Genomic DNA, 25478 nt, shown 5'->3' with positions numbered 1-25478 from the left:
GAGGCTGAGCTGACCTCAAATACACACAGGCACACTCCCGGTCGGTGCATCCGCTGCTAGCTAGCTTACAGCTAACCTCTGTACAGTCGGTACATTGGCTGTTTGGGGCGAATAGACACAAACAGTCCGGTGGTCAAATATGCGCGAACACTTTCTGTCTGAACACGCCTTAATCCTACTTGTCCTGTTAATCAGTGGTGATTTTATGCTCTTTATGCTCAGCTCACTGTGAAACGGCGATGTAGCGTCACACTATGGTACATTGCTGTATCACAACTGGATGTGGTCACAACCCAGCTAGACTTCACTTAGCTGCAATGTTGGGTGTGGTCAAACGTGAAGTGACTCTTTAATGTGATATAGTGGTTGCACTCACTAAGGTCTTTGTTTTGCCTCTGCAGCTCCTGGTTGATCAGACATTGCTTTTCTAGCTGCTGCTTCAGCTCCTCTAGTTGCTTCTCCATGACTATCAGAGGGAAAAAACAAAAAAATAAAGACATATGGGAGGAATCAATAGTATGGTAAACAGATAAAATGCAGCGCAATCAATGGTTGGCGGGTAGGAAAAAGTTTAAATGATGCATCTCAACACAGACATTAAATACAGCACCAAACATGCTTATATGTGTGGAGACTTGCACACACAAAGCCCCAGACATCATATTTCAACTATATGTAACTATGCTGGTGCCTTTTTCACAAGGCACTGAACTCTACTCCACTGCCTACGCACAGCAAGAGCCCCGCTGAATAATGCAGACTAATGATGGACAGTCAACAGGGTGCTTTCTGAATGCTGTCACACCCTGCCAGCTTTTGCTAAAGATCTATTACTGTACCTATGACTGATAATGGCACAAAACCTGTCAAAATAATACAAAAGCCTTATTATTAGCTTCCTTTTTGCAGGTTGTGCACTTATGTGTACTTGTTTATTCTCTCTGTTTGTGTGCTTTCTGCAATAATGTGTGACATTAACAACCTCTGCTGTATAACTGAGTGTTTGAGTTTGAGAGTGGAACAACAAAGCAACAAAAGTGTGTGTATGCTTACAAATGACACAGATTCATTAGCACTGCTGTGTGAGATAGGTTAACCCCACACACCAGATCCAGTATCTTTTTTTCATCCAGGTGATCTGTTTACAAAAGCCCTGAAAACGAGGCATCTCCACTATTTTTACTTTGCTGCTAATGGAAAGATGTTTATGTCTCTACTGACACGCCAAACATTACAAAAAGGCCACTGGTTACCCGACCAAAATCCTAAAAACACGCAACCGCTCCGGTAAAGCCTGAGGTGGAATGAGCTGTTTGCCTATGATCACTGTGTTCATCACATGTTACCGCTGCCTCACCTTGAACATTGGACAGCTCTAAGATTAGACACGATGTTAAAGTGAATCATAAAGTTGCTAAGCAATAGACCAACAAAATGTGACAGGGAAATATAAAATGGCTCCTGTTCCACTATCAAAAAGGGTTGTTCCTTTGATGCAAGTCTAGACAGAAGGCGATACTGACAAGGAGTTGGATATTGGGCCCAATCTTCACAGCATTCCCAGTCACCTAAATTGGATGTGATATTTTCCATCGCACCAATGATTCACCATCAAAGGAGGCAACAATGTGATAATCCCGTCCAGTATGTAACACTATGCAGCTGCAGTGCCAGGAGTTAAAAGTCCTGTGTTGCAGGAATGACAAAGCATTGGTAGTCATTAAAATTTTACAGGGAACATAATGGCAACAAAATAAAATGTTACTACATGTTGCACCACACTAGTAAGTCAAATTTGCCTCTGGGTGTTTTATTAACCTGTCACACACACACAGACGGAGCTGTGCACAAACACAATTTGTAAGCTTTCTAGGAACTTGCAGCTATAAAGAAAGACAACTGGGGCAGATTTGGATGATACCCCTTAGTGCCTGCTGGCCAACATTTAATGAAGGAAAATTAGTTTAACTGCGCTTTCAGCCCAAGGCGACTGGAGTTGAAATAGTGAGCCCATAAGTAGCTGCACACTGCTGGTTGTGTATTGGCACTTTTATTCATTCATATGCCATTGCATCAAATTTATGTGATGCAATAGCTTCAAAAGTCTGAGATATTTCAAGTATATTTCAGATTATTAAGTTTGACACATAATTTAAAAAATTATCAATGATCTTTGCATGCCAATAACATTCACATAGCAGTGATTCATCCAGTAAATGATCGTGGAAGAGAATGGGAAATGGGAAATTAGCAGAGACAAATAAAAAAAGGGGTATTTCTGTCTGCTTCGCAGCAGGAACATGATGCTCAACTGATCACCATTATACTGATACAGGCAGCATACTGTACACTCCATACTGTCTCATTACTAATTCATGGCCAAGTGTAACTACAGCTGAATTCTCAATAGGTGCTCTGTAATAGAAACCTGGAGACTGTGCCTAGTCTGGTGGTGTGTTTGAGTTGCACTCTTTCACTGGATATTAAGGTTTTTTTGCACATGCAGATCATCATCTTTTTCACTTAATGGAATTGTGATGGCAATAACTGTAGAACCTCAAAGGGGAAAGCCATGAGAAAAAGGTGTATTTCTCTTGTTTACAAGCCTGTAAAGCTAAAAATCTGCACTTTAAACACAAGCCATGTGTTGAAATATGGATCTAGAGCTCATACTTATCAACACAGCCATCCAAATGCCTTTAGAATCCTCTATTTAAATGACATCCAACTCTCAGAGACAAAATTACATGTAATATGTAGACAGATAAGCCAGAGTCACACTCACCTGCAGGCTGCGTGTGGATCAGGAGAGAAGATTAATGTCTGTTCAGCCTATAAAGGCCGCATGGATCATAAGAGACAAATAATCACCCTGAACTGCTCACAAGATCCACTTTCAGTTGCAGAGAAGTATTTGTTATGTGTTCAATTTCTGCTTGACCCCCAGACTGTCTGCAGACTGGACACACCTGAGTAGATACAAACATGCAGTCTGCAACCTCTTTGGCATTACTTCTTCTTCTACCTGCTGCACACTTTCTCAGCTTACATTGCCATGTCTGCTCTACAGCTTTTTATTATTTTTACTTCTCTCCAGCTATCTCTCACTCGCACTCTTTCCTTCTCTTTCTCTATCTGTCAATCTCAGCAGCTCTGGTGTTGAATCATTAAGGATAACCTGAGGCTCCTCCCATCACACCAGGTAGAGGAATACAGGCAGGAGGAGGAGGATGGACTGGAGAGAAAGCTGAAGTTGGGGTGCAAAAATCATGCTCAGCTGTTAAAACCTGCTAAACCCGGGATTTCATTGCATTTTATTAGTTTTCTCTCAAAATTAACTTGTGTATAGTGTTGTTGTTTTTTTACTTTAAAGCATAACTGCAATACTGATTTGTGATTTCTGTGACATTTAACAGTGACGTAATATTTCCTGCTGATGTAGAAGACAGATTAAAGTGGAGGCATAAGTAAACAATCAGCAAGTCACTGTAAAAGATTACAGAAAGGGGAAGTGATCGTAAGACAATATGTGAAGCACACAAGCATGAATTTTATCTTTTCTCAAATGCTTTTTTCCCACCTTCTTCTACCTTGATATTTTTATAAACTGGTTTTCAAAGACAATCTCTTTATAATATCATCATTCTGAGTGCCTCTGCTCTGAGAGTTACACTCACATAGCTGACAGCTGGAGTAGAGGGAAATTATCAACGCTGAGGACAACCAAGACAACTCGTAGATTATATCTGCCGGAGCTAGAAAGTGTCTACTTCATTAGGTTTCTATGTTTCCACACGCCACTGAATGTTTTCCAGGCCGCAGCGTCATTAAATGAATCTAAATGAGGCTGAAGGGTTAGCATTGTGACAGAGGGCGTGGGCCTTTATTGTTCACAGTTAATTATTGATACTCTGTCTGGTTAATCATCAACATTAATGACCCCACCGCTCAGAGAGAAAGCGGCTCGGGTTGCAGCTGTGGAACCGGAGGGAACTCTGTGACAGGCCGTGCATGCCATGACATTTTTCCATTCTGTCCAACACGGTGATATGTAGATATTAATCAAAACAAACCCAGGCTGAATTATGCGTTGCTACTGACGACAGCACCTGACGGGAATGAGTTCATCTTACGGATATCTCCATCACTTTTTCATGATGTAAAATCACCAACTGAAATGAAAATTCTGATTATTGTCATTTAATTCAAGTGTAATTCAATAACCAAAAACCAAATAGATGGGTCATAATGCCCAAAGTTGTGGTTACAGCTCATACAGAAGTGAAATTGGGAAAAAAACACATTTCTCCATTAAAAACTACAAAGCAATTACAGGCAAGTGAATGTGGTGAACATCTGCAGAGAGCTGATGAGCAAATAAACACAATAAGCCAGCAATTAGCAACATTTGCTGCTATAATCTTAACACATTCATGTTCTTGAATCACAGTTTCTTAACATTTCCTGTTCAGAGTCAAGTCAAACAACTGTAGCTTCTGGTATGAAATAAACACATAAATCATACATTAAGAATACCTTGGTGTTGGCATAATATTGTTTTTTTTTTTATCATCAGTGCACTATCAGTGATACATACACATAATCAAACCTTCAGCATATTCTCAAAGACATTCAGTGTGCACACACACTGACCTGGTCTTTGTATAAGTGATTAAATTCAAGACAAATGCCCTCCTATGACTTCAAACTACACTTCAAATAATTATGGTGTGGACTTAAAGTGGCCACAATACCGACATGATAGACAGTCTTTTATCTATCGCCCGTTTCCCAAACAACAATGTTTTTCAATGGCAAACAAAAGGCAGATTAAAACACACACAAATTCAGAACCACTCGCTATTAAATTATTGACAGCAGGTACAAATATCTCAATTACCACACTGAGATTTACTGGTTTACTGGCAAAAACATATACACACATGCAATACTATCACATTTAACTGATTCCCTTTTTTGTTTTAAAATCAAAAACTCAGATGATATAAAGTCTTTTCTTCATAGCAGATATGCATATCCCTGCTGTGTGGTATTTTCATCTTGAGATCGACAGTTCCAACAACTGAACTGTTTGCAGGATTACCTCAGAGTATGGTATGCATTGAGAAATTGTATGTAAAGTATGCATGCAGGGCTAAAAGACAAGGAATCTTTTAAGGCATGTTACACACTTCAAGGAAAACAAGTCTTGCAAAACCTTTTTCTGTGTAGATGCAATATTAGTCATTAACTTATCCGCTGGCTGCAACATTTCTTCAATACTTCGACTTTTTTTTAAACTTTTGATTGCTCGTTAAAAGAGAACCTGAGACGATGAGGAGGTAGACTGGCTTAGCTGCAGTGAGGTCATAGTATTGCACAATACAGTTGGTCATTCTCTGTGCAAACATGGAGGAGCCATTTCTGTGGTAAGATAACAACACGCAAAGCTAAGCAATGCATTTTTGTGAATTGCTGCTATGATGCCAGTGACTTCATATTCTTCGCAGCTAGCAGTCCTTCTGATATTAGCTCAGCTTCAGAGTGCAAACAGAGTGACGGGGTGAAAGACGATCAGCTCATCTTCTCCTCCTTAATGCCACAGGCTTTCTTGATGTCCCTCGGGTGTTCAAAGGCGGCTTGGACAAACTGACCAAACAGGCGCTCCATGTAGCTCTCACCACGGGGAAACAACCCCTGCAGGAAGGCGATGTGTCCACCATGGGCCGTCAACAACAGAGCGACATTAGGCAGGCTCTCGACTATGGTCACTGGGAAGGCTGTGTGGGCAAGAAATACAATGAAAAAGGAGTCAGGAAAAGGAGAGAGTAGCCAAGCTAAAACATTAGATGGAAAACATCTTGTGTAGCATGGAGACTGAAATATTAACCACAGCACAAAAGAAAACATTAAGAGCAACTTAACCACCCAGTTTTAGTTAATAAATATATATATATAAATTAAATAGAATGCATTCAAACCCATACACACACCCACATGCCTAGCTCTAACAGAACTGTAGTTATATATGTAACGCTCGATTCTATGTCTATACCGGTATTTAAAAGCCCTCGTTTCACTTGAGCTTCAATGCGTTTAACGTTAGCTTAGCTAGGCTTCTACAGATGCAGCAGAGGTGGAGTGAGACAGAGTAGAGGATATGAATGTGTGGTATGGAGGGTGTAGATTTGCCACAAACACTAAAACACTGTAAACTACTGGATTACAAGTAGTAGACGTAGCATATCTGCCACTGTAGTATTTGTACTCTCTCTCCGTTGCATGCTTTGAGACTAAGACATGTCCAAAGACTAAAGCTGTGGCTACACCGGTCTTTTCAATGTGACATTTGCATCCAGTCACACCTGACTCTATTTATGTGTCAGGTGTGAGTCCCCTCAGATCGGATTTCAGACCCATTGAGATACAACCTCATTCTGCAGGAAACATACAGAAATCGAACACAGACTTCACATTCACGTGTCAACTAATACATCTGTTGGATCTGATCACAACACAATGTCCATCTTCTCCTGTTGTCTACTCACCATGTTGGGGAGAGAAGGGGTCATCAGCAGCGTTGAGGCACAAGATGGGTACTGCTGTATTGGGGAGTTTTTTGTCTGGGCTGGCATCGCGGTAATAATCCATACAAGATTTATAACCAAACAGCACAGAGGTGATGCGTTCATCAAACTCACGGATAGAACGTGCCTGGAAGAGAGAGATGAAATGAAATGAAAATGGAGAGGAAAAGCAATCACACATAAAAGGGAGATGAGAAACTATGACACTAAAGTAAATGTAAAGAACGGACCTTCAGGACATAGTCGACGTCCACCTCTTTCTCCAGAACCTTCCTGTGCCTGTGAGAAACAGATTGTTTTAACAACCCGAATTGAACTAAATTTAGGAATTTATGACACGGCTACTTATCTGACCTGGTGACAACACGACACAGGCCTCTCGTGAGGTGTTTATTGAACAGCAGCCAGTTGAGTGGTTCTTCCATTGAGTCAGCGGACTTCACTGCATCCCATGGTACAGAGATGGTTAAACCCGCCACCATCCCTGACTGTGTGCGCTTACGGGCCAGGTAGTTTAACAATAACATGCTGCGGACGGTGAAAGAAGACCCAGAAAAAACACAGGAAAAGACAACAGCACTTTGACAAAAAGGTACTAACTAAAGGGAAGACAGAGAAAGGAAACAAAGCTACTGTGGGATAAATTTGACCATGAAATAACTTTTTGAGAACATTTTCTCAGAGAAATGCGAGCAGTTGGAAACCATTACACCGTACACCAACTCACCCTCCCAAAGACACACCAGCACCAAGCACAGGCGCATGTGGGTAAAGTCCTTTGACATGCTGCACCACACGCTCAAGGTCTGAGGTATTGGCTGCGCAGTAGGTAACAGGTGTCTGAAGCGAGCAGAGGGACAGAGGAGGAGCGTTACATGCAGTGTTCAAGTGCCAGATTTTGTGTTTGCACTGCTGTATATTACATACATACACACATACACTACAGCTGGCATTATTCTATATTTATTTTATTGTCAACAAATCCAATGAAAAGACCAAAACCAACATTGCCTTAGTTGATCTCTCAATACTTTCCAACTTACCCTGCCTGTCTGTGGCATTTAAAAGTGGGGTTTTTGTTTCTAGAGAAATCCAATACCATGAAAAATACCATTATTAGAGCGAACAACGACACAGCAAGTAAGGTAACTAACGTTAGCTAGGTTGTGGGTTAGCAAACTGTTGCTGCTGCGAAGCTAACAGCCAGAGAGGAAGAGACGGTTTCCCAGAGCCAGCACAGCAGCTCCAGACAGCAATACTCACAACTGTCCTGCTGCTATAGCTAACATCACAACAACAGCATATCTTGGCAAACTAGAAAGTAAGTTGATTGTCCGTGGGCAAGTCATTTAATGTTACCTGACACACAAATCATGGTTGGAAGTGTTCGGTCTGAGCCACTTAGTTTGTTTCCCGTTTACAGAGCCAAGGCTATGTACAAACACCAGAGTTTTTTTCAGCGCACACACTGAACGGACAGCTGGTGGACCGTAAGGAGATATTTGTTGAATTTGACAAAAAGATGTGTATTGGATTAGAATCGCATATCCCACCATTAAAAGCCAATTTGTTCCTACTGAAGATGTAAATCTTTAAAAATGGGACACAAATATATAGTTCAAATTTTAAAAAAGGCTAAGTAATTTCCTTAAACAGCTGGGCACTGTAGTTTTTAGCAAACATTACTCAAACTGGAGTAAATAGTGCCTTTGTTGGGGACCATTTGCAGACTGAGATTAATAGACATTTGGTGCTCTAGTGAGTATTTACAGCAGCAGGACAGTGTAAGTTTGACTAAAAATGAACATCATTCATCTTAGTGAAGGAACATGTCATCCAGTACAACAGTGTGGCTCATTGATGTGTTTTCAATATCTTCTGGACAACAATAGAGATCTATGGCACAGAAAAATAAAGTACATCAGCCTTTGGATACACTTGACAATACCTGTTCAATTTTTGTTGGTTTTGGTCTGTTCATGGGATTTGATAATAAATAACAAAAATTCTGAATATCCAGTCTGATCCTTAATTTTTTATTTTATTTTTTGGAAAAAGCAGCAGTAGAAGACTTCCCAAGTGACATTGCTTTCCAAAACTAGACTTACTAAATCACTTGCACAGTGTGATGAAAACAGATATTACTGTATATAATTTTCAACTTCAGTAGCAGTAATGTAAAGTAGTATATTTTTGGGGTGACTGGCCAGTAGTGTGAAGACAGATTTGCTGTCAGTAAGCCTTTTTGAGAAAGTTAGAAAGTTCAGAAAGTCTCAAATTGGTAAATTAATATCAAATACAAAGAGATTTTTTAAAAAACACCTGACATCTAAAAATTATTATCCTTATTCCCCGTGTGAACTAAATTTTCACACGTGGAATCAGGATAATAAGACACTGCTGTAATCACCCAAGACTGCTGGAAATAGTGCTCCCTGCAGCGTGATAGACAGGGATCAATGTGCAAACTCTAAAAACAAAAAATAGTCTGTTTCAATAACAGAGGGAAAAGGAAACTTTTCAGAATTAAATATGACATGGCAATAATTCATTACATAATCATTATACTTACCAGCAACTCCTCCCGTGCAGTGCCTCTGTTGTTGAAGACCACACATCTAGGAAAGAAAATGTCTATGAAAGCAGCTACAGCAGCTACTGGACTTTAATTCAGTGCAATTAAAATTCCTCAGCCATGTGTTCCGGACAGAGAGGCAGAAGACACCGATATGGAAACAGATGGTGGTTTATTTGGGTTACAGCACAGCCAACACAGTATGCAGGTACAATGTGAGGTTATGGGTTATCTAGAGTAGGAATAATGTCCACAGATACTGTCCTTGTCTTACTGGTTTGTTGGTAATGGATGGGTAGATGTTCAGGAACCGGGAGAACACACGAGGAAGGCTGGCAACTCCCACACAGGCGATGAATGTACGGAGACAGGGAAGACACGCTGGAGACACGTGGAAAGTTGGGTGGATTTTGTACTGAGGTGGTATCTGGAGTTGATAGGTGACGGGGTTGATCTGCTTGTGAAGGGACAAATGAATCTGGGACTGAGCTTCTTGCAGGGCAGATGCATTCTGATGTCCCGGGTCGATAGCCAGACCTTCTGAGCAGGTTGATAGACTGGAACATCAGATCGTCTCAGGTCGGCCATCATTTTGCATCTGCGAAGAGCTCGTTGCATCTGATGGTGAGGTGCGTCCCAGACCCTCTCGCTCTCTCAGAACCAGTAGTCCACTGCTGGTGGTTCTCCTGACCACGGGAAGAGAGGGGGTTGGCAGCTGAGTACGCACTGGAAGGGAGTGAGTCCAGTGGTAGGTTGACAGAGGGAGTTCTGGGCGTACTCGGCCCAACCCAGAAACTGGTTCCAAGATTTCTGGTACGTAGAAACCGGCCAATCTCTTGGATCTTCCTCTCCATCTGCCGTTTGACTGCAAAAGGTATCCTAATGAGAGGCTAACGGTCACACCTAGGAGGGAGAAGAAGGCTCTCCACACTTGTGAAATGAACTGGGGTCCCCAATCAGATACAATGTCGTCGGGGATCCCGTAATAGCGGAACACATTGTTAAACAGTAGTTCAGCCGTCTCACCACTTCGTGGTACTAACGAGACCGGACAACTGACTGAGGTGAGTGGTGTGCTTTTATCCTGGTTGTGATTAGGTGCTGATGGGGAGCAGGTGTGTGTGATTAGTATTCTGGTGATGAAGTGTGATGAGACTGGCTGAAGGTGGAACATGGCATGTCTGTGACACCATGTCACATAAGTTTCCTGCTTACTTTAATCCAAACTCTCCAATGACTGACTATAAATTTTAGCATGTTTACATTTCACTTCAGATTTTGGCACACAGATGAAGAATTGCATCATTTAAGACAGGAGACAGGTGAGGAGCACAACTGACCTGTAGCCGCGGCGGGTGGCCTGGCCAATGGCATGGAGCACATAGGACTGCTGGCTGTTCCCCGTAAGGCCTGGGAGGATCAGCACCGTGGGGCGGATAGAGGATTCTGGGTAGGTCCCACTGGCCTGATTGTCCACCCAGTCCAGGGAGATCTGACCACCATCAACCGTACGGATCAGCTCACTGAGGGATGAAGGGAGGATTACTATTACATTAACAACACAAAAATGACTATTTCACCAGTCTATAGGTTTAAGGTTAAGAGTTATTTCATCCCCGTGTTTGAAATGCACTGGATTTAGAACACATTAACTTAATACTCAATCCTGTAGACAGAAATATCCAGATACTATAGTAAGATAACAAGATGACTGTGTCAGCCAGCAAAAGGAACATAACAGAACAACGCGGACTCATCCAGGAGGTTCATCCTACTTGCGATAAGTGACGGGGGGTCTGGACTTGAGGAGGACACAGACCAGGGTTTGAAGTCGGCCTCCCCAACACCACGGAGTGGGACTGAAGCGCTCAGCCACCACAGGACAGTGCTTGTAGAGGAACGCACTGAAAGCAGCACTAGAAACCAGGGCTGGTGTCTGGGAGGAAAAGAGACAAAATGAAGGGGTATGAAAGCACAGGGGCCTTGACATTAACACCTGTGACAGACAAAAGCAGGGTCTGTATGTGTTTAAGCGACGTGGCAAACAGCACCGTGTTCTACAAAACAAGCACATGCCTTGAAAAACACAATCCACATTTTCTACAATCTAAAACAATCTAAGAACATGTATGAAAAACAATGATCATGACTTTCATACAATATGTCTTGATCCCATGGCACCCCATGACAACTAGACTGTAACACATACAAAACATACAACATGAATATTATGTGGTATTAAACTAACATGATCAAATAAATGTTTAAGCAAATCAGGTTACAATGCCAAACATTTGCATGTTCTCATGTAAAGATTTGGTGTTTTTCGTGTGTTTTATGATTGTAAATTGAATATCTTTGGGTTTTAAAACTGCTGGTCAGGCATCAGTTTGGGTTTTGGAAATTGTGACAGTTTTTTCACATTTTACAGACTAACCAAAACATCGATTAATTGAAAAAATAATCAGATTGATCAATAATGAAAATAACTGATAACACTGTATTTCAACCTGCCTTTAACATGTTTAAGTGTTTATTAATGTATTTGTCAACAATTATAACTCCTCCTATGAGGGATCCATAACTTGTGAATAAAGTTTAAACCAGTTCTTAACACTGATGAAGATATGTCATTATATATGATTACAACTATGTTAAATGATGTGATCAAGGATTCATTACTGCTTTATACACCAGTTGTAGATGCTTAATATGATAGTTATAGTTGTTGACAAATACAATAAACACTTACAAATGGCCTCAACATAGTGTTGTATGAATAAAATCTGTATTAAAGTGCCCTCAATTTTGTAGAACAAGTACAGTAACCTTAGGCTATGACATACAAACCATGCAAATTATATAATAATAATTACCTCCGCCAAGGAGGTTATACTTTTGGTTTTGTTTGTTTGTTTGTCTGTCAGCAGAATTACGGAAAAAGTACTGGCCTGATATTCATGAAACTTGGTTGAAGGGTGTAGCATGGGCCAAGGAAGAACATACAAAACATAACAGCCACCTCAAACATTACTGTAGAAACAAATGCAGCAGGTATGTAAGAAATAAGTCATCAGGGATGTGAAATAATGACAGCTAGACACAACAATATTTTGACATACTGTAATTCTAATAGTTTGGGAAATATATCCAGACATATATAGTGGACTATTGGCCTTGGCGGAGGTCTGTGCTCTCCGAGTGACCTTCTAGTTATTATATATTTTCATAGGAGCTCATAGTAGGATTTTGCTGGTGTGTAAAATAAAGCAAAATGATACCACCTTAAAGACTCACCAAAAACTTTATTCAAAAAAGGAAAAAATATTGAAGAAATATTGAAAAATGCAATAAAATAAAATAGAGAAGACTAAGATTAAACATAAAATTCAGTGAATAAGTGAATACAACAAAATAGAACGACAAAATGAAAATTTCAATTAAATGAAAAAATAAACTAAAACAGAATAAGAAAACATAACATAAATAAGAAAAAAATAACATAAAACACAAATAAAACTACATATAGTGCGGTCATTGTTACCCAGCCTTGACCGCTGTGACTGACCTGACACTTGCGGGCCCACAGATAGTAAAGTGCGGCCGGGAGAGAGCAGATGAACACCGTATAAGGTCTGGAAACACACTCCCAATAAGCTTTTTAGCTAATGTACAGAGCTAACCTGGTAGTTGACAGTATGTAAATGACTCGCTAACCGACACAGCGAAAGACACAACTGACTGACAGACGTGTAACGGTAGTTAATGTCCGACAACCTGCCTTCATCATCACCAGCTAACGTCCTCCACTCCGAGACGTCCCATCAGCACTGACGGTGACGGTGAAGAGCTGGTATCCACCGCAGGCTTTTATTCAGCGGTGTTTTCTCCAGGGGCTGCCGCTTCCTGGTTGCCGAGGGTCGTATGTTTGAAGAGAAACGGCCGCCTCAGGTTATGGTCCGCCCCTCAACATGGAGGCGTTCACATCCGTTACACATAAACAGACAGACTGACTACAAATATGGAAGTTAACTGACACGCATGCGCCGTTCTTCTTCTTCGTTACTTAGCGCCGGCCGGTTGGCAACAAATGTATTAGGTGCGTTATCACCACCTTTTGCTACATGTAGCACTTGACAAGGTCATTATTGTCTTCATATTGTATATTTTTATATTTCAGCCCCAGTGTGGTGTTTTTGTGCGATGTGCATAGTTGACATTTTGAAACGAATCTCATATTATTTCATGTGTGAGATGTCACTTGATATTTACAAGGTTGTTATTGTTATTATTTGGGGTATTTCCTTCAGTTAACTGTTTTGTATTGTTTATCAGGGACCCCACCATTTATTTTTGAGTATAATTCAATTTTATTCAGTCGGTCATGACGACAAACTGCAGTCAGGAAGGAGATGTGTGGCACTGCATGAGACTGACTGGTTTTCTGCCGCCCCCCCCCAAAATGCATATCTGTAGCCCTATATGAAATAGCCATAGTTTAGTGCCTAATAAATGTCTTTTGTCAACATAAAACTGCCCATTTTAGAGTGGTCTTTCATTGTGACCAGTCCAAGGCACACCTGTGTTATAATAAGGCATAAGTAAACAATCAGCAAGTCACTGTAAAAGATTACAGAAAGGGGAAGTGATCGTAAGACAATATGTGAAGCACACAAGCATGAATTTTATCTTTTCTCAAATGCTTTTTTCCCACCTTCTTCTACCTTGATATTTTTATAAACTGGTTTTCAAAGACAATCTCTTTATAATATCATCATTCTGAGTGCCTCTGCTCTGAGAGTTACACTCACATAGCTGACAGCTGGAGTAGAGGGAAATTATCAACGCTGAGGACAACCAAGACAACTCGTAGATTATATCTGCCGGAGCTAGAAAGTGTCTACTTCATTAGGTTTCTATGTTTCCACACGCCACTGAATGTTTTCCAGGCCGCAGCGTCATTAAATGAATCTAAATGAGGCTGAAGGGTTAGCATTGTGACAGAGGGCGTGGGCCTTTATTGTTCACAGTTAATTATTGATACTCTGTCTGGTTAATCATCAACATTAATGACCCCACCGCTCAGAGAGAAAGCGGCTCGGGTTGCAGCTGTGGAACCGGAGGGAACTCTGTGACAGGCCGTGCATGCCATGACATTTTTCCATTCTGTCCAACACGGTGATATGTAGATATTAATCAAAACAAACCCAGGCTGAATTATGCGTTGCTACTGACGACAGCACCTGACGGGAATGAGTTCATCTTACGGATATCTCCATCACTTTTTCATGATGTAAAATCACCAACTGAAATGAAAATTTACACTTACATTGCAACCAAGCATACTGCAAAAACGATTACACGCATTCACATTTAACTGATTCCCTTTTTTGTTTTAAAAACTCAGATGATATAAAGTCTTTTCTTCATAGCAGATATGCATATCCCTGCTGTGTGGTATTTTCATCTTGAGATCGACAGTTCCAACAACTGAACTGTTTGCAGGATTACCTCAGAGTATGGTATGCATTGAGAAATTGTATGTAAAGTATGCATGCAGGGCTAAAAGACAAGGAATCTTTTAAGGCATGTTACACACTTCAAGGAAAACAAGTCTTGCAAAACCTGTAGATGCAATATTAGTCATTAACTTATCAGCTGGCTGCAACATTTCTTCAATACTAAAAAATGACAATGCATTTTGCAATTGGAAATTCAATATGCAAAGTGGCAATGCAATCCTCAATTAAGTTTGAATTATTCTGATTAAAAATTTAAATGAAAGCTCAATCAATTGCATTTCATAGGTGATACACTTGCGTAATGTTAATGCGTATTTATTGCTCACCACACAAAACAAGTTCCATCAAGTAAGCCCACAGGCAGTAAAAAATTATTGGTAGTCGACAATGTAAACAGCACATTAATTATGCTATACTGCACTACAATACCACAGCTGGCACGTGTTCTTTGGAGAAAGGTTAGGCCATAGCACTGCCTCCTTCCTTCGTCCTGAATAGCTAATGCTACTAGTCACTAACATGCTTATTATATTTTAAGGGTCGCATCGCTGCCCTCCACACTGCATTACCTGCCTCACCCAGCGATGTGTGTGAACAGTGTTATGGCTACATTTCTACATTGTTTAAGTGGCAGGTTTGTACATCACCATCACATAAGGTTTGGCACTCCTGGGCTATTTTTGTGTGATGAAGTTAATTTCATCCCTACAGTAAACAGTATTTTTACACAGAATTGCTGTATAAGTTCCTTAAAGCCCAACTCCTCCAACGGTGAAGTGTCCATGCCTGACATTTCCTCCATTGTTGAAGTCGACCTTTACAGGGTTTTTGTTTTGTTAAGCCCATCACCTGGCCAAGACTGTCATAATTTATGTGACGGCTGATAGACTTTAGTGTTATATGTTTTTATTGACACTAACACTTATAGCCATATCAGTGTTCAACTTGAACACTGATATGGCTATAAGTGAACTGTGCTCTTCCTAATGTCTTCTCCCTTTCCACTCCAGCCTCCAGTGCTTAAATGGACTGCAGCACTGGCTCTTTAAACTACACATTACATATAAAAGTAATGTTACTATTTCTATACTGTGCTATCATGTAAATATTTATTAATTATATTAATATTTATTGATGCTTACTATTTGTGATGTAGCACTGAAAGCCTACCTCATTTCAGTATGAACATTTTTTTTAGGATAATTAAGCTCACCTTGACCATGGTCCACCCCTGTATATTGATAGATCCTAAAATATTTTTAATGCTATTATTTAATGTGCAAGTAATTTATTAAATTGTTGCTCTAAGTCAGTAGACTTCTTCTATGGTACGCATCCAGTTTAATGTCAATATGTACAATAAGCAACCAGGAAGACATTAATGGCAGTGTTGTTTGTCAGAACGTAGATTATTCATGAAAAGGCCATATTCAATGTTGTCTTATACTTCTTGCATACATGATTTATACACAAATGTGAATATTATAAGTTGTCCCTTAACATTAACAACCAATGATCAAGAGAGAGATATAAAGTTTGGTTTTCTGACTATGTGCATATCAAATATATTGAACCACAAAACAATTCACCGCAGTCTCTTGTTTAATTTAGGTACATGGCAAATCTGGAAAACCAGGTAAGAGTAGTCAGTTGATGTACTCAGTCAGTTTATAGAAAATGTACTCATCTCACTGTATAGTTGTGAGTATCGCTGTCTGGAGCTGGTTTTCTGGCTCTGGGAAAGGTCTCGTCCTCTGAAATGGCCACATTTCCTCTGAACACCATGGCTGAGTGTGCGTGTTCTCACATGTAACTTTATTATGACATGATTATGACTGTTTTATGAATTGACTGAAAAGTACCTCTTTCTTATCGCATGAGCGCAGGCCTCAGAAATGATCGGTCTATCTGTGATGAGCTGATCCTCCTCAAAGTGCTCGCTGCAGAGTTAAGTGAGAGGAGGAACTGCCTGAGGGAGTCCACTTCTTTCTCCTCATGTTCAACACCCACTGATTTAGCCTGGTTTCCTCACCTAAAGAAAAATGAATTGCACACAAAAAATTGTTTTGTATTATGTCTTTAGCGACAACACACTAGAATGTAATCATTTTAACCAACAAAGCACCACATCTTGCAGGTGAACTGCAATGAAAATAGGCATTATGACATTTCTAGCATAACTTGGGATTTTCTGTTATGGTAGCTAGTTATTACTTCAGTCTATGTTTTGCTGAGAAATTTACAGTATTTTTTAAGTGTAAACTTCATCAGCACACATAAAGAAATGACTATTTGGCTACATCTACGTATCCAATATGTTACATCAATGCTCCCACATAGTAGTTAGTTATCGCTGTTGTTGCTAGCGTTGTAAATTAGTGAGCAACCAGCAGTAAACTTAGCTAACTTTAGCTAAGTTACTTTGCAAGCGTTGCCTTAGTTTGTAAGCAAGCTACTAACTTTAACCAGGCGTAGCTAGCATTAGCTTTTAATGACTCAGCATGAGGATGTAGATAAACACAAAATGCCAACAATGGCCCTACTGTAATAAACTAATGTCTGAACTCTAGGTTGAACATATGCATTTCATGTGGGGTAGAAAGCAACGTACCCATCAAGAACAGTGCCAGCTGTTACCCAATCACTGAGCGTGGAGGGGACGTCCTAACTGAAGACCCGCCTTGATGAGAGGACTGACAGATTGCATTTTCATTTGAATTTTGACACCAAAAAAGCTTGTAGACAAGTAAAAGTAAATGCCATAGACTGGGGGCGCTGTTTTGCTGGCACATTGAATTGCCAATGCCAAAATGAATTGGCATTTGAATAAAGAGACCAAAATACCATGGCAATGTGAAATGCAATTAATTGAGCTTTCATTCAAATGTTTAATCAGAATAATTCAAACTTAATTGAGGATTGCATTATCACTTTGCATATTGAATTGCCAATTGCAAAATGCATTGTAATTTGAATAAAGAGGCCAAAAAACTTCCATATAGAAGAGAACCTGAGACGATGAGGAGGTAGACTGGCTTAGCTGCAGTGAGGTCATAGTATTGCACAATACAGTTGGTCATTCTCTGTGCAAACATGGAGGAGACATTTCTGTGGTAAGATAACAAAACGCAAAGCTAAGCAATGCATTTTTGTGAATTGCTGCTATGATGCCAGTGACTTCATATTCTTCGCAGCTAGCAGTCCTTCTGATATTAGCTCAGCTTCAGAGTGCAAACAGAGTGACGGGGTGAAAGACGATCAGCTCATCTTCTCCTCCTTAATGCCACAGGCTTTCTTGATGTCCCTCGGGTGTTCAAAGGCGGCTTGGACAAACTGACCAAACAGGCGATCCATGTAGCTCTCTCGCCGCAGGGGAAACAACCCCTGCAGGAAGGCGATGTGTCCACCATGGGCCGTCAACAACAGAGCGACATTAGGCAGGCTCTCGACTATGGTCACTGGGAAGGCTGTGTGGGCAAGAAATACAATGAAAAAGGAGTCAGGAAAAGGAGAGAGTAGCCAAGCTAAAACATTAGATAGAAATCATCTTGTGTAGCATGGAGACTGAAATATTAACCACAGCACAAAAGAAAACATTAAGAGCAACTTAACACCCTGTTTTAGTTTATATATATATATATATATATATATATATATATATATATATATATATATATATATATATATATAAAAATTAAATAAAATGCAATCAAACTAGGGGTGTAAGCGGTACGTGTATTCGTCCCAAACCGACGGCATCACCCGAATGTGTTCGAGGCGAGTCCTTCTCCCCACAGCGTTCAGGCATCCTCTCACTGCAGATTTGGATCGTGCCAAATCAACAACTAATGCTATAGGAGTATTTATGGCTGCAGATATGCGACCATACTCGGTCGTAGAGAATACAGAATTTAAGCATATGGTCAAAGTGCTTGAGCCCCGCTACAATGTGCCTTCACGTGTGCATTTCAGTCAGTACGTTGTGCTGCTCTGTATAAACTAGCGCAAGCTGCAGTTGTTATCAACAGGTCAGAGTCTTACAATGGAGCATTACTGATGTTTGTTATTTGTTATTTATTTTTTCTTAATGCACTCAAATACTGTCATATTGTCAATAACTGTTACAGTAAGAATCATAGCCACTGTTTAATGTTTACATTTTTCAAAATAAATTACAAAAATAAATGTTTGTTTTCCCTACTATACCGAACCGTGACCCTAAAACCGAGGTACATACTGAACTGTGAATTTTGTGTACCATTACGCACCTAATTCAAACCTATACACACACACCGCCGCACCCCCGTTTTCAGCTGTTTTAATGCGTAGATCTAACGTCCAAAATTCAAATAACTGTAGTTATATATGTAACTCTCGTTTTGATGTTTATACCAGTATATAACGGCCCTCGTTTAACTTGAGTTAATACAATATACCAGACAGATTGATTGACCATTTTACAACAGTGGAAAAAGAAAAATAACTTCTGTTGCAATAAACACTATTGGCAAGGATCAATAGATAGTGCGATAAAGTGCCTGTATACGTAATTTAGTAACTCAAAAAAAAAAAATCACCTGTTGGATCTGGTGCTTCTGATCACAACACAATGTCCATCTTCTCCTGTTGTCTACTCACCATGTTGGGGAGAGAAGGGGTCATCAGCAGCGTTGAGGCACAAGATGGGTACTGCTGTATTGGGGAGTTTTTTGTCTGGGCTGGCATCGCGGTAATAATCCATACAAGATTTATAACCAAACAGCACAGAGGTGATGCGTTCATCAAACTCACGGATAGAACGTGCCTGGAAGAGAGAGATGAAATGAAAATGGAGAGGAAAAGCAATCACAAACAAAAAGGGAGATGAGAAACTATGACAGTAAAGTAAATGTAAAAAACGGACCTTCAGGACATAGTCAACGTCCACCACTTTCTCCAGAACCTTCCTGTGCCTGTGAGAAACAGATTGTTTTAACAACCCGAATTGAACTAAATTCAGGAATTTATGAAACGGCTACTTACAGTGCCTTGCGAAAGTATTCGGCCCCCTTGAACTTTGCAACCTTTTGCCACATTTCAGGCTTCAAACATAAAGATATGAAACTGTAATTTTTTGTGAAGAATCAACAACAAGTGGGACACAATCATGAAGTGGAACGAAATTTATTGGATATTTCAAACTGTTTTAACAAATCAAAAACTGATAAATTGGGCGTGCAAAATTATTCAGCCCCTTTACTTTCAGTGCAGCAAACTCTCTTCAGAAGTTCAGTGAGGATCTCTGAATGATCCAATGTTGACCTAAATGACTAATGATGATAAATAGAATCCACCTGTGTGTAATCAAGTCTCCGTATAAATGCACCTGCACTGTGATAGTCTCAGAGGTCCGTTTAAAGCGCAGAGAGCATCATGAAGAACAAGGAACATACCAGGCATGTCCGAGATACTGTTGTGGAGAAGTTTAAAGCCGGATTTGGATACAAAAAGATTTCCCAAGCTTTAAACATCCCAAGGAGCACTGTGCAAGCGATAATATTGAAATGGAAGGAGTATCAGACCACTGCAAATCTACCAAGACCTGGCCGTCCCTCTAAACTTTCAGCTCATACAAGGAGAAGACTGATCAGAGATGCAGCCAAGAGGCCCATGATCACTCTGGATGAACTGCAGAGATCTACAGCTGAGGTGGGAGGCTCTGTCCATAGGACAACAATATACTGCACAAATCTGGCCTTTATGGAAGAGTGGCAAGAAGAAAACCATTTCTTAAAGATATCCATAAAAAGTGTTGTTTTAAAGTTTGCCACAAGCCACCTGGGAGACACACCAAACATGTGGAAGAAGGTGCTCTGGTCAGATGAAACCAAAATTGAATTTTTTGGCAACAATGCAAAACGTTATGTTTGGCGTAAAAGCAACACAGCTCATCACCCTGAACACCCCATCCCCACTGTCAAACATGGTGGTGACAGCATCATGGTTTGGGCCTGCTTTTCTTCAGCAGGGACAGGGAAGATGGTTAAAATTGATGGGAAGATGGATGGAGCCAAATACATGACCATTCTGGAAGAAAACCTGATGGAGTCTGCAAAAGACCTGAGACTGGGACAGATTTGTCTTCCAACAACACAATGATCCAAAACATAAAGCAAAATCTACAATGGAATGGTTCAAAAAGAAACATATCCAGGTTTCCAATAGAGAATCTGTGGAAAAAACTGAAAACTGCTGTTCACAAATGCGCTCCAACCTCACTGAGCTCGAGCAGTTTTGCAAGGAGGAATGGAGGCAAGGAGTCTCTCGATGTGCAAAACTGAGAGACATACCCCAAGCGACTTAAAGCTGTAATCGCAGCAAAAGGTGGCGCTACAAAGTATTAACTTAAGGGGGCTGAATAATTTTGCACGCCCAATTTTTCAGTTTTTGATTTGTTAAAGTTTAAAATATCCAATAAATTTCGTTCCACTTCATGATTTTGTCCCACTTGTTGTTGTTTCTTCACAAAAAATTACAGTTTCATATCTTTATGTTTGAAGCCTGAAATGTGGCAAAAGGTCACAAAGTTCAAGGGGGCCGAATACTTTCGCAAGGCACTGTATCTGACCTGGTGACAGCCCGACACAGGCCTCTCGTGAGGTGTTTGTTGAAGAGCAGCCAGTTGAGTGGTTCTTCCAATGAGGCAGCGGACTTCACTGTATCCCATGGTACAGAGATGGTTAAACCCGCCACCATCCCTGACTGTGTGCGCTTACGGGCCAGGTAGTTTAACAATAACATGCTGCGGACGGTGAAAGAAGACCCAGAAAAAACACAGGAAAAGACAACAGCACTTTGACAAAAAGGTACTAACTAAAGGGAAGACAGAGAAAGGAAACAAAGCTACTGTGGGATAAATTTGACCATGAAATAACTTTTTGAGAACATTTTCTCAGAGAAATGCGAGCAGTTGGAAACCATTACACCGTACACCAACTCACCCTCCCAAAGACACACCAGCACCAAGCACAGGCGCATGTGGGTAAAGTCCTTTGACATGCTGCACCACACGCTCAAGGTCTGAGGTATTGGCTGCGCAGTAGGTAACAGGTGTCTGAAGCGAGCAGAGGGACAGAGGAGGAGCGTTACATGCAGTGTTCAAGTGCCAGATTTTGTGTTTGCACTGCTGTGTACACACACACACACACACAATATGACGGGCATTATTCTATATTTATCCTATTGTCAACAAGTTGATCTCTCAATACTTTCCAACTTACCCTGCCTGTGTGTGGCATTTAAAAGCCCATTTATTCCTACTGAAGATATAAATCTTTAACGGATAGTTTTTTGAAGTGGGGTTGTATGAGGTACTTATCCATAGTCAGTGTATTACCTACAGAAAATAGCGGTTGGCATGCCCCCAGTTTGGAGAAACAGAGGGTTAGGGACCATTTGCAGACTGAGATTAATAGACATTTGGTGCTCTAGTGAGTATTTACAGCAGCAGGACAGTAAGTTTGACTAAAAATGAACATCATTCATCTTAGTGAAGGAACATGTCATCCAGTACAACAGTGTGGCTCATTGATGTGTTTTCAATATCTTCTGGACAACAATAGAGATCTATGGCACAGAAGAATAAAGTACATCAGCCTTTGGATACACTTGACAATACCTGTTTAATTTTTGTTGGTTTTGGTCTGTTCATGGGATTTGATAATAAATAACAAAAATTCTGAATATCCAGTCTGATCCTTAATTTTTTTTTTTTTTGTTTGGAAAAAGCAGCAGTAGAAGACTTCCCAAGTGACATTTCTTTCCAAAACTAGACTTACTAAATTACTTGCACAGTGTGATGAAAACATATATTACTGTATATAATTTTTAACTTCAGTAGCAGTAATGTAAAGTAGTATATTTTTGGGGTGACTGGCCAGTAGTGTGAAGACAGATTTGCTGTCAGTAAGCCTTTTTGAGAAAGTTAGAAAGTTCAGAAAGTCTCAAATTGGTAAATTAATATCAAATACAAAGAGATTTCTTAAAAACACCTGATGTCTAAATCCCAAAATATGCACAGACCCATTAATTTGTTTTTGATTATTATCCTGATTCCCCGTGTGAACTAAATTTTCACACATGGAATCAGGATAATAATCATGCTTGGTACAACCAAGAATAAGACACTGCTGTAATCACCCAAGACTGCTGGAAATAGTGCTCCCTGCAGCGTGATAGACAGGGATCAATGTGCGAACTCTAAAATGTGAAGCTGCTTCGTAAATCCGTCTGTTTCAATAACAGAGGGAAAGGGAAACTTTCAGAATTTAAATGTGACATGGCCATAATTCGTTAGGTAATCATTATACTTACCAGCAACTCTTCCTGTCCATTGCCTCTGTTGTTGAAGACCACACATCTAGGAAAGAAAATGTCTATGAAAGCAGCTACAGCAGCTACTGGACTTTAATTCAGTGCAATTAAAATTCCTCAGTCATGTCACATAAGTTTCCTGCTTACTTTAATCCAAACTCTCCAATGACTGACTATAAATTTTAGCATGTTTACATTTCACTTCAGATTTTGGCACACAGATGAAGAATTGCATCATTTAAGACAGGAGACAGGTGAGGAGCACAACTGACCTGTAGCCGCGGCGGGTGGCCTGGCCAATGGCATGGAGCACATAGGACTGCTGGCTGTTCCCCGTAAGGCCTGGGAGGATCAGCACCGTGGGACGGGTAGAGGATTCTGGGTAGGTCCCACTGGCCTCATTGTCCACCCAGTCCAGGGAGATCTGACCACCATCAACCGTACGGATCAGCTCACTGAGGGATGAAGGGAGGATTACTATTACATTAACAACACAAAAATGACTATTTCACCAGTCTATAGGTTTAAGGTTAAGAGTTATTTCATCCCCGTGTTTGAAATGCACTGGATTTAGAACACATTAACTTAATACTCAATCCTGTAGACAGAAATATCCAGATACTATAGTAAGATAACAAGATGACTGTGTCAGCCAGCAAAAGGAACATAACAGAACAAAGCGGACTCATCCAGGAGGTTCATCCTACTTGCGATAAGTGACGGGGGGTCTGGACTTGAGGAGGGCGCAGACCAGGGTTTGAAGTCGGCCTCCCCAACACCACGGAGTGGGACTGAAGCGCTCAGCCACCACAGGACAGTGCTTGTGGAGGAACGCACTGAAAGCAGCGCTAGAAACCAGAGTCGGTGTCTGGGAGGAAAAGAGACAAAATGAAGGGGTATGAAAGCACAGGGGCCTTGACATTAACACCTGTGACAGACAAAAGCAGGGTCTGTATGTGTTTAAGCGACGTGGCAAACAGCACCGTGTTCTACAAAACAAGCACATGCCTTGAAAAACACAATCCACATTTTCTACAATCTAAAACATGTATGAAAAAACGATTAATTGTTAAAAGTAATCAGCAGATTGATCAATAATTAAAATAACTGGTAACACTTTGTTTCAACCTGCCTTTTTAAACATGTTTAAGTGTTTATGTAATGTATTAACAATTATAACTCCTCCTATGAGGGATCCCTCCGTCCAACGCAACGCTCACGAAACTCAGATCAAACTGTCAAACTAGGCAGTGCTGATCAAATCATGAATCAAGATTCTGTTAGTGTATTGCCTATTTTCATTTGCTAATGTTTTCAGAAACACAGGTTAGTGTACAGTAGTTTGTAACCAGGCCGCCATTTTTTCCCTGCTTGAAAACGGTCTAAGCACCCTTCCATGCGGCCTGCATCCGTGTTAACCCCAACGCCCCTTGGAAATCGAAACTGAAACAGAGCCGGATCTTTCGGCTCCCAAACGGCTCTTCATTTAGTACCACTTCTGCTGGTCACTGCCTAAATTACATAATTATTTGTTGCAAGAAATAAATATGCGAGATTCTTCATCTGCAGTACATAGAAATAAAGTCATATTGATGGTTAAAAAGTGGGATGTGTCAAGAATAACTATGCTAGTTGTTTAACAAAAAATAACACCCTACGAATGAAATAGTATGGTTTATAAATGATTACACTACTCCATACAGACACTTATAGTATCTGTCAATATAATTTGTATAATATGAAACAAAAAATATTTCTCCTCTAACCGGCTACCATCGTTTACTTAAAGGAGCCGGCTCAAGTGAAAGTTGTGGAAGTTAGAAGGGATAAAGTAGAAAGCAGAAAGGCAGAACAGCAGAAGTCACACTGATAAGAAAAAATAACATAAAACACACACAAAACTACATATAGTGCGGTCATTGTTACCCAGCCTTGACCGCTGTGACTGACCTGACACTTGCGGGCCCACAGATAGTAAAGTGCGGCCGCGAGGGAGCAGATGAACACCGTATAAGGTCTGGAAACACACTCCCAATATGTTCTCCATAGCTCCAAATATGATGAAAACATGGCCATGATCTTTTTAGCTAATGTACAGAGCTAACCTGGTAGCTGACAGTATGTAAATGACTCGTTAACCGACACAGCGAGAGACACAACTGACTGACAGACGTGTAACGATATAGTTAATGTCCGACAACGTGCCTTCACTATCACCAGCTAACGTTAAAGATGTTTTAAAGCCACTCCTCTACTCCGAGACGTCCCATCAGCACTGACGGTGACGGTAAAGAGCTGGTATCCACCCGCAGGCTTTTATTCAGCGGTGTTTTCTCCAGGGCCTGCCGCTTCCCGGTTGCCGAGGGTCGTACGTTTGAGGAGAAACGGCCAATGCCCGTCCTCACGTGGAGGCGTCCACCGCGCGGGTAACAGACTGACTTC

General features: G+C 40.6%; 3 protein-coding genes across 8 annotated transcripts in view; all 3 read right to left on the bottom strand.

Moving 5' to 3' along the window:
* prkg3 (protein kinase cGMP-dependent 3) overlaps positions 1–16686 on the bottom strand; it is a 27888-nt gene extending 11202 nt beyond the window's left edge. The window contains exons 1-2 of one of the 2 annotated variants that reach the window (XM_044170101.1): positions 16547–16686; positions 377–466 (exon numbers count right to left, since the gene is read on the bottom strand). In XM_044170101.1, coding sequence (XP_044026036.1) covers positions 377–464 — 88 coding nt within the window. In that variant the 5' untranslated portion in view covers positions 465–466; positions 16547–16686. Of the gene's footprint in view, positions 1–376; positions 467–2785; positions 3152–16546 lie in introns of those variants that run through there. The other variant, XM_044170102.1, reaches the window with a different exon arrangement.
* LOC122863549 (phospholipase ABHD3-like) lies at positions 4991–16469 on the bottom strand. Its single transcript, XM_044170125.1, has 11 exons — positions 16377–16469; positions 14492–14507; positions 12731–12819; positions 10938–11098; positions 10503–10685; positions 9160–9205; positions 7315–7427; positions 6942–7115; positions 6818–6866; positions 6549–6714; positions 4991–5780 (listed from the first exon to the last, which is right to left on the bottom strand). Exons 1-11 carry the CDS (start codon positions 16467–16469, stop codon positions 5575–5577), a joined length of 1296 nt encoding a protein of 431 aa, XP_044026060.1. The 3' UTR covers positions 4991–5574.
* LOC122863527 (phospholipase ABHD3-like) lies at positions 4991–25478 on the bottom strand. 5 transcript variants are annotated; one of them, XR_006375028.1, is made up of 10 exons: positions 24987–25478; positions 23744–23904; positions 23309–23491; positions 23037–23082; positions 21665–21777; positions 21292–21465; positions 19588–19636; positions 19323–19488; positions 17695–18151; positions 4991–5326 (listed from the first exon to the last, which is right to left on the bottom strand). XR_006375028.1 is itself a non-coding variant. In XM_044170105.1 (9 exons), the coding sequence occupies exons 1-9, from the start codon at positions 25110–25112 to the stop codon at positions 17943–17945; spliced, it is 1227 nt and encodes a 408-aa protein (XP_044026040.1). In that variant the 5' UTR covers positions 25113–25478; the 3' UTR covers positions 14152–17942. The 5 variants fall into 5 exon arrangements, 2 of the variants coding, with proteins under 2 accessions (XP_044026040.1, XP_044026041.1); XR_006375027.1 differs by lacking the exon at positions 4991–5326 and adding an exon at positions 14152–16438 and having other exon boundaries at positions 16547–18151; XR_006375026.1 differs by lacking the exon at positions 4991–5326 and adding an exon at positions 14152–16716 and having other exon boundaries at positions 17296–18151.

This window comes from Siniperca chuatsi, linkage group LG16, assembly GCF_020085105.1.
Source record: "Siniperca chuatsi isolate FFG_IHB_CAS linkage group LG16, ASM2008510v1, whole genome shotgun sequence".
In the NCBI taxonomy this organism is placed as follows: domain Eukaryota; kingdom Metazoa; phylum Chordata; class Actinopteri; order Centrarchiformes; family Sinipercidae; genus Siniperca; species Siniperca chuatsi.
This window is presented reverse-complemented; position numbering and strand designations above follow the sequence as displayed.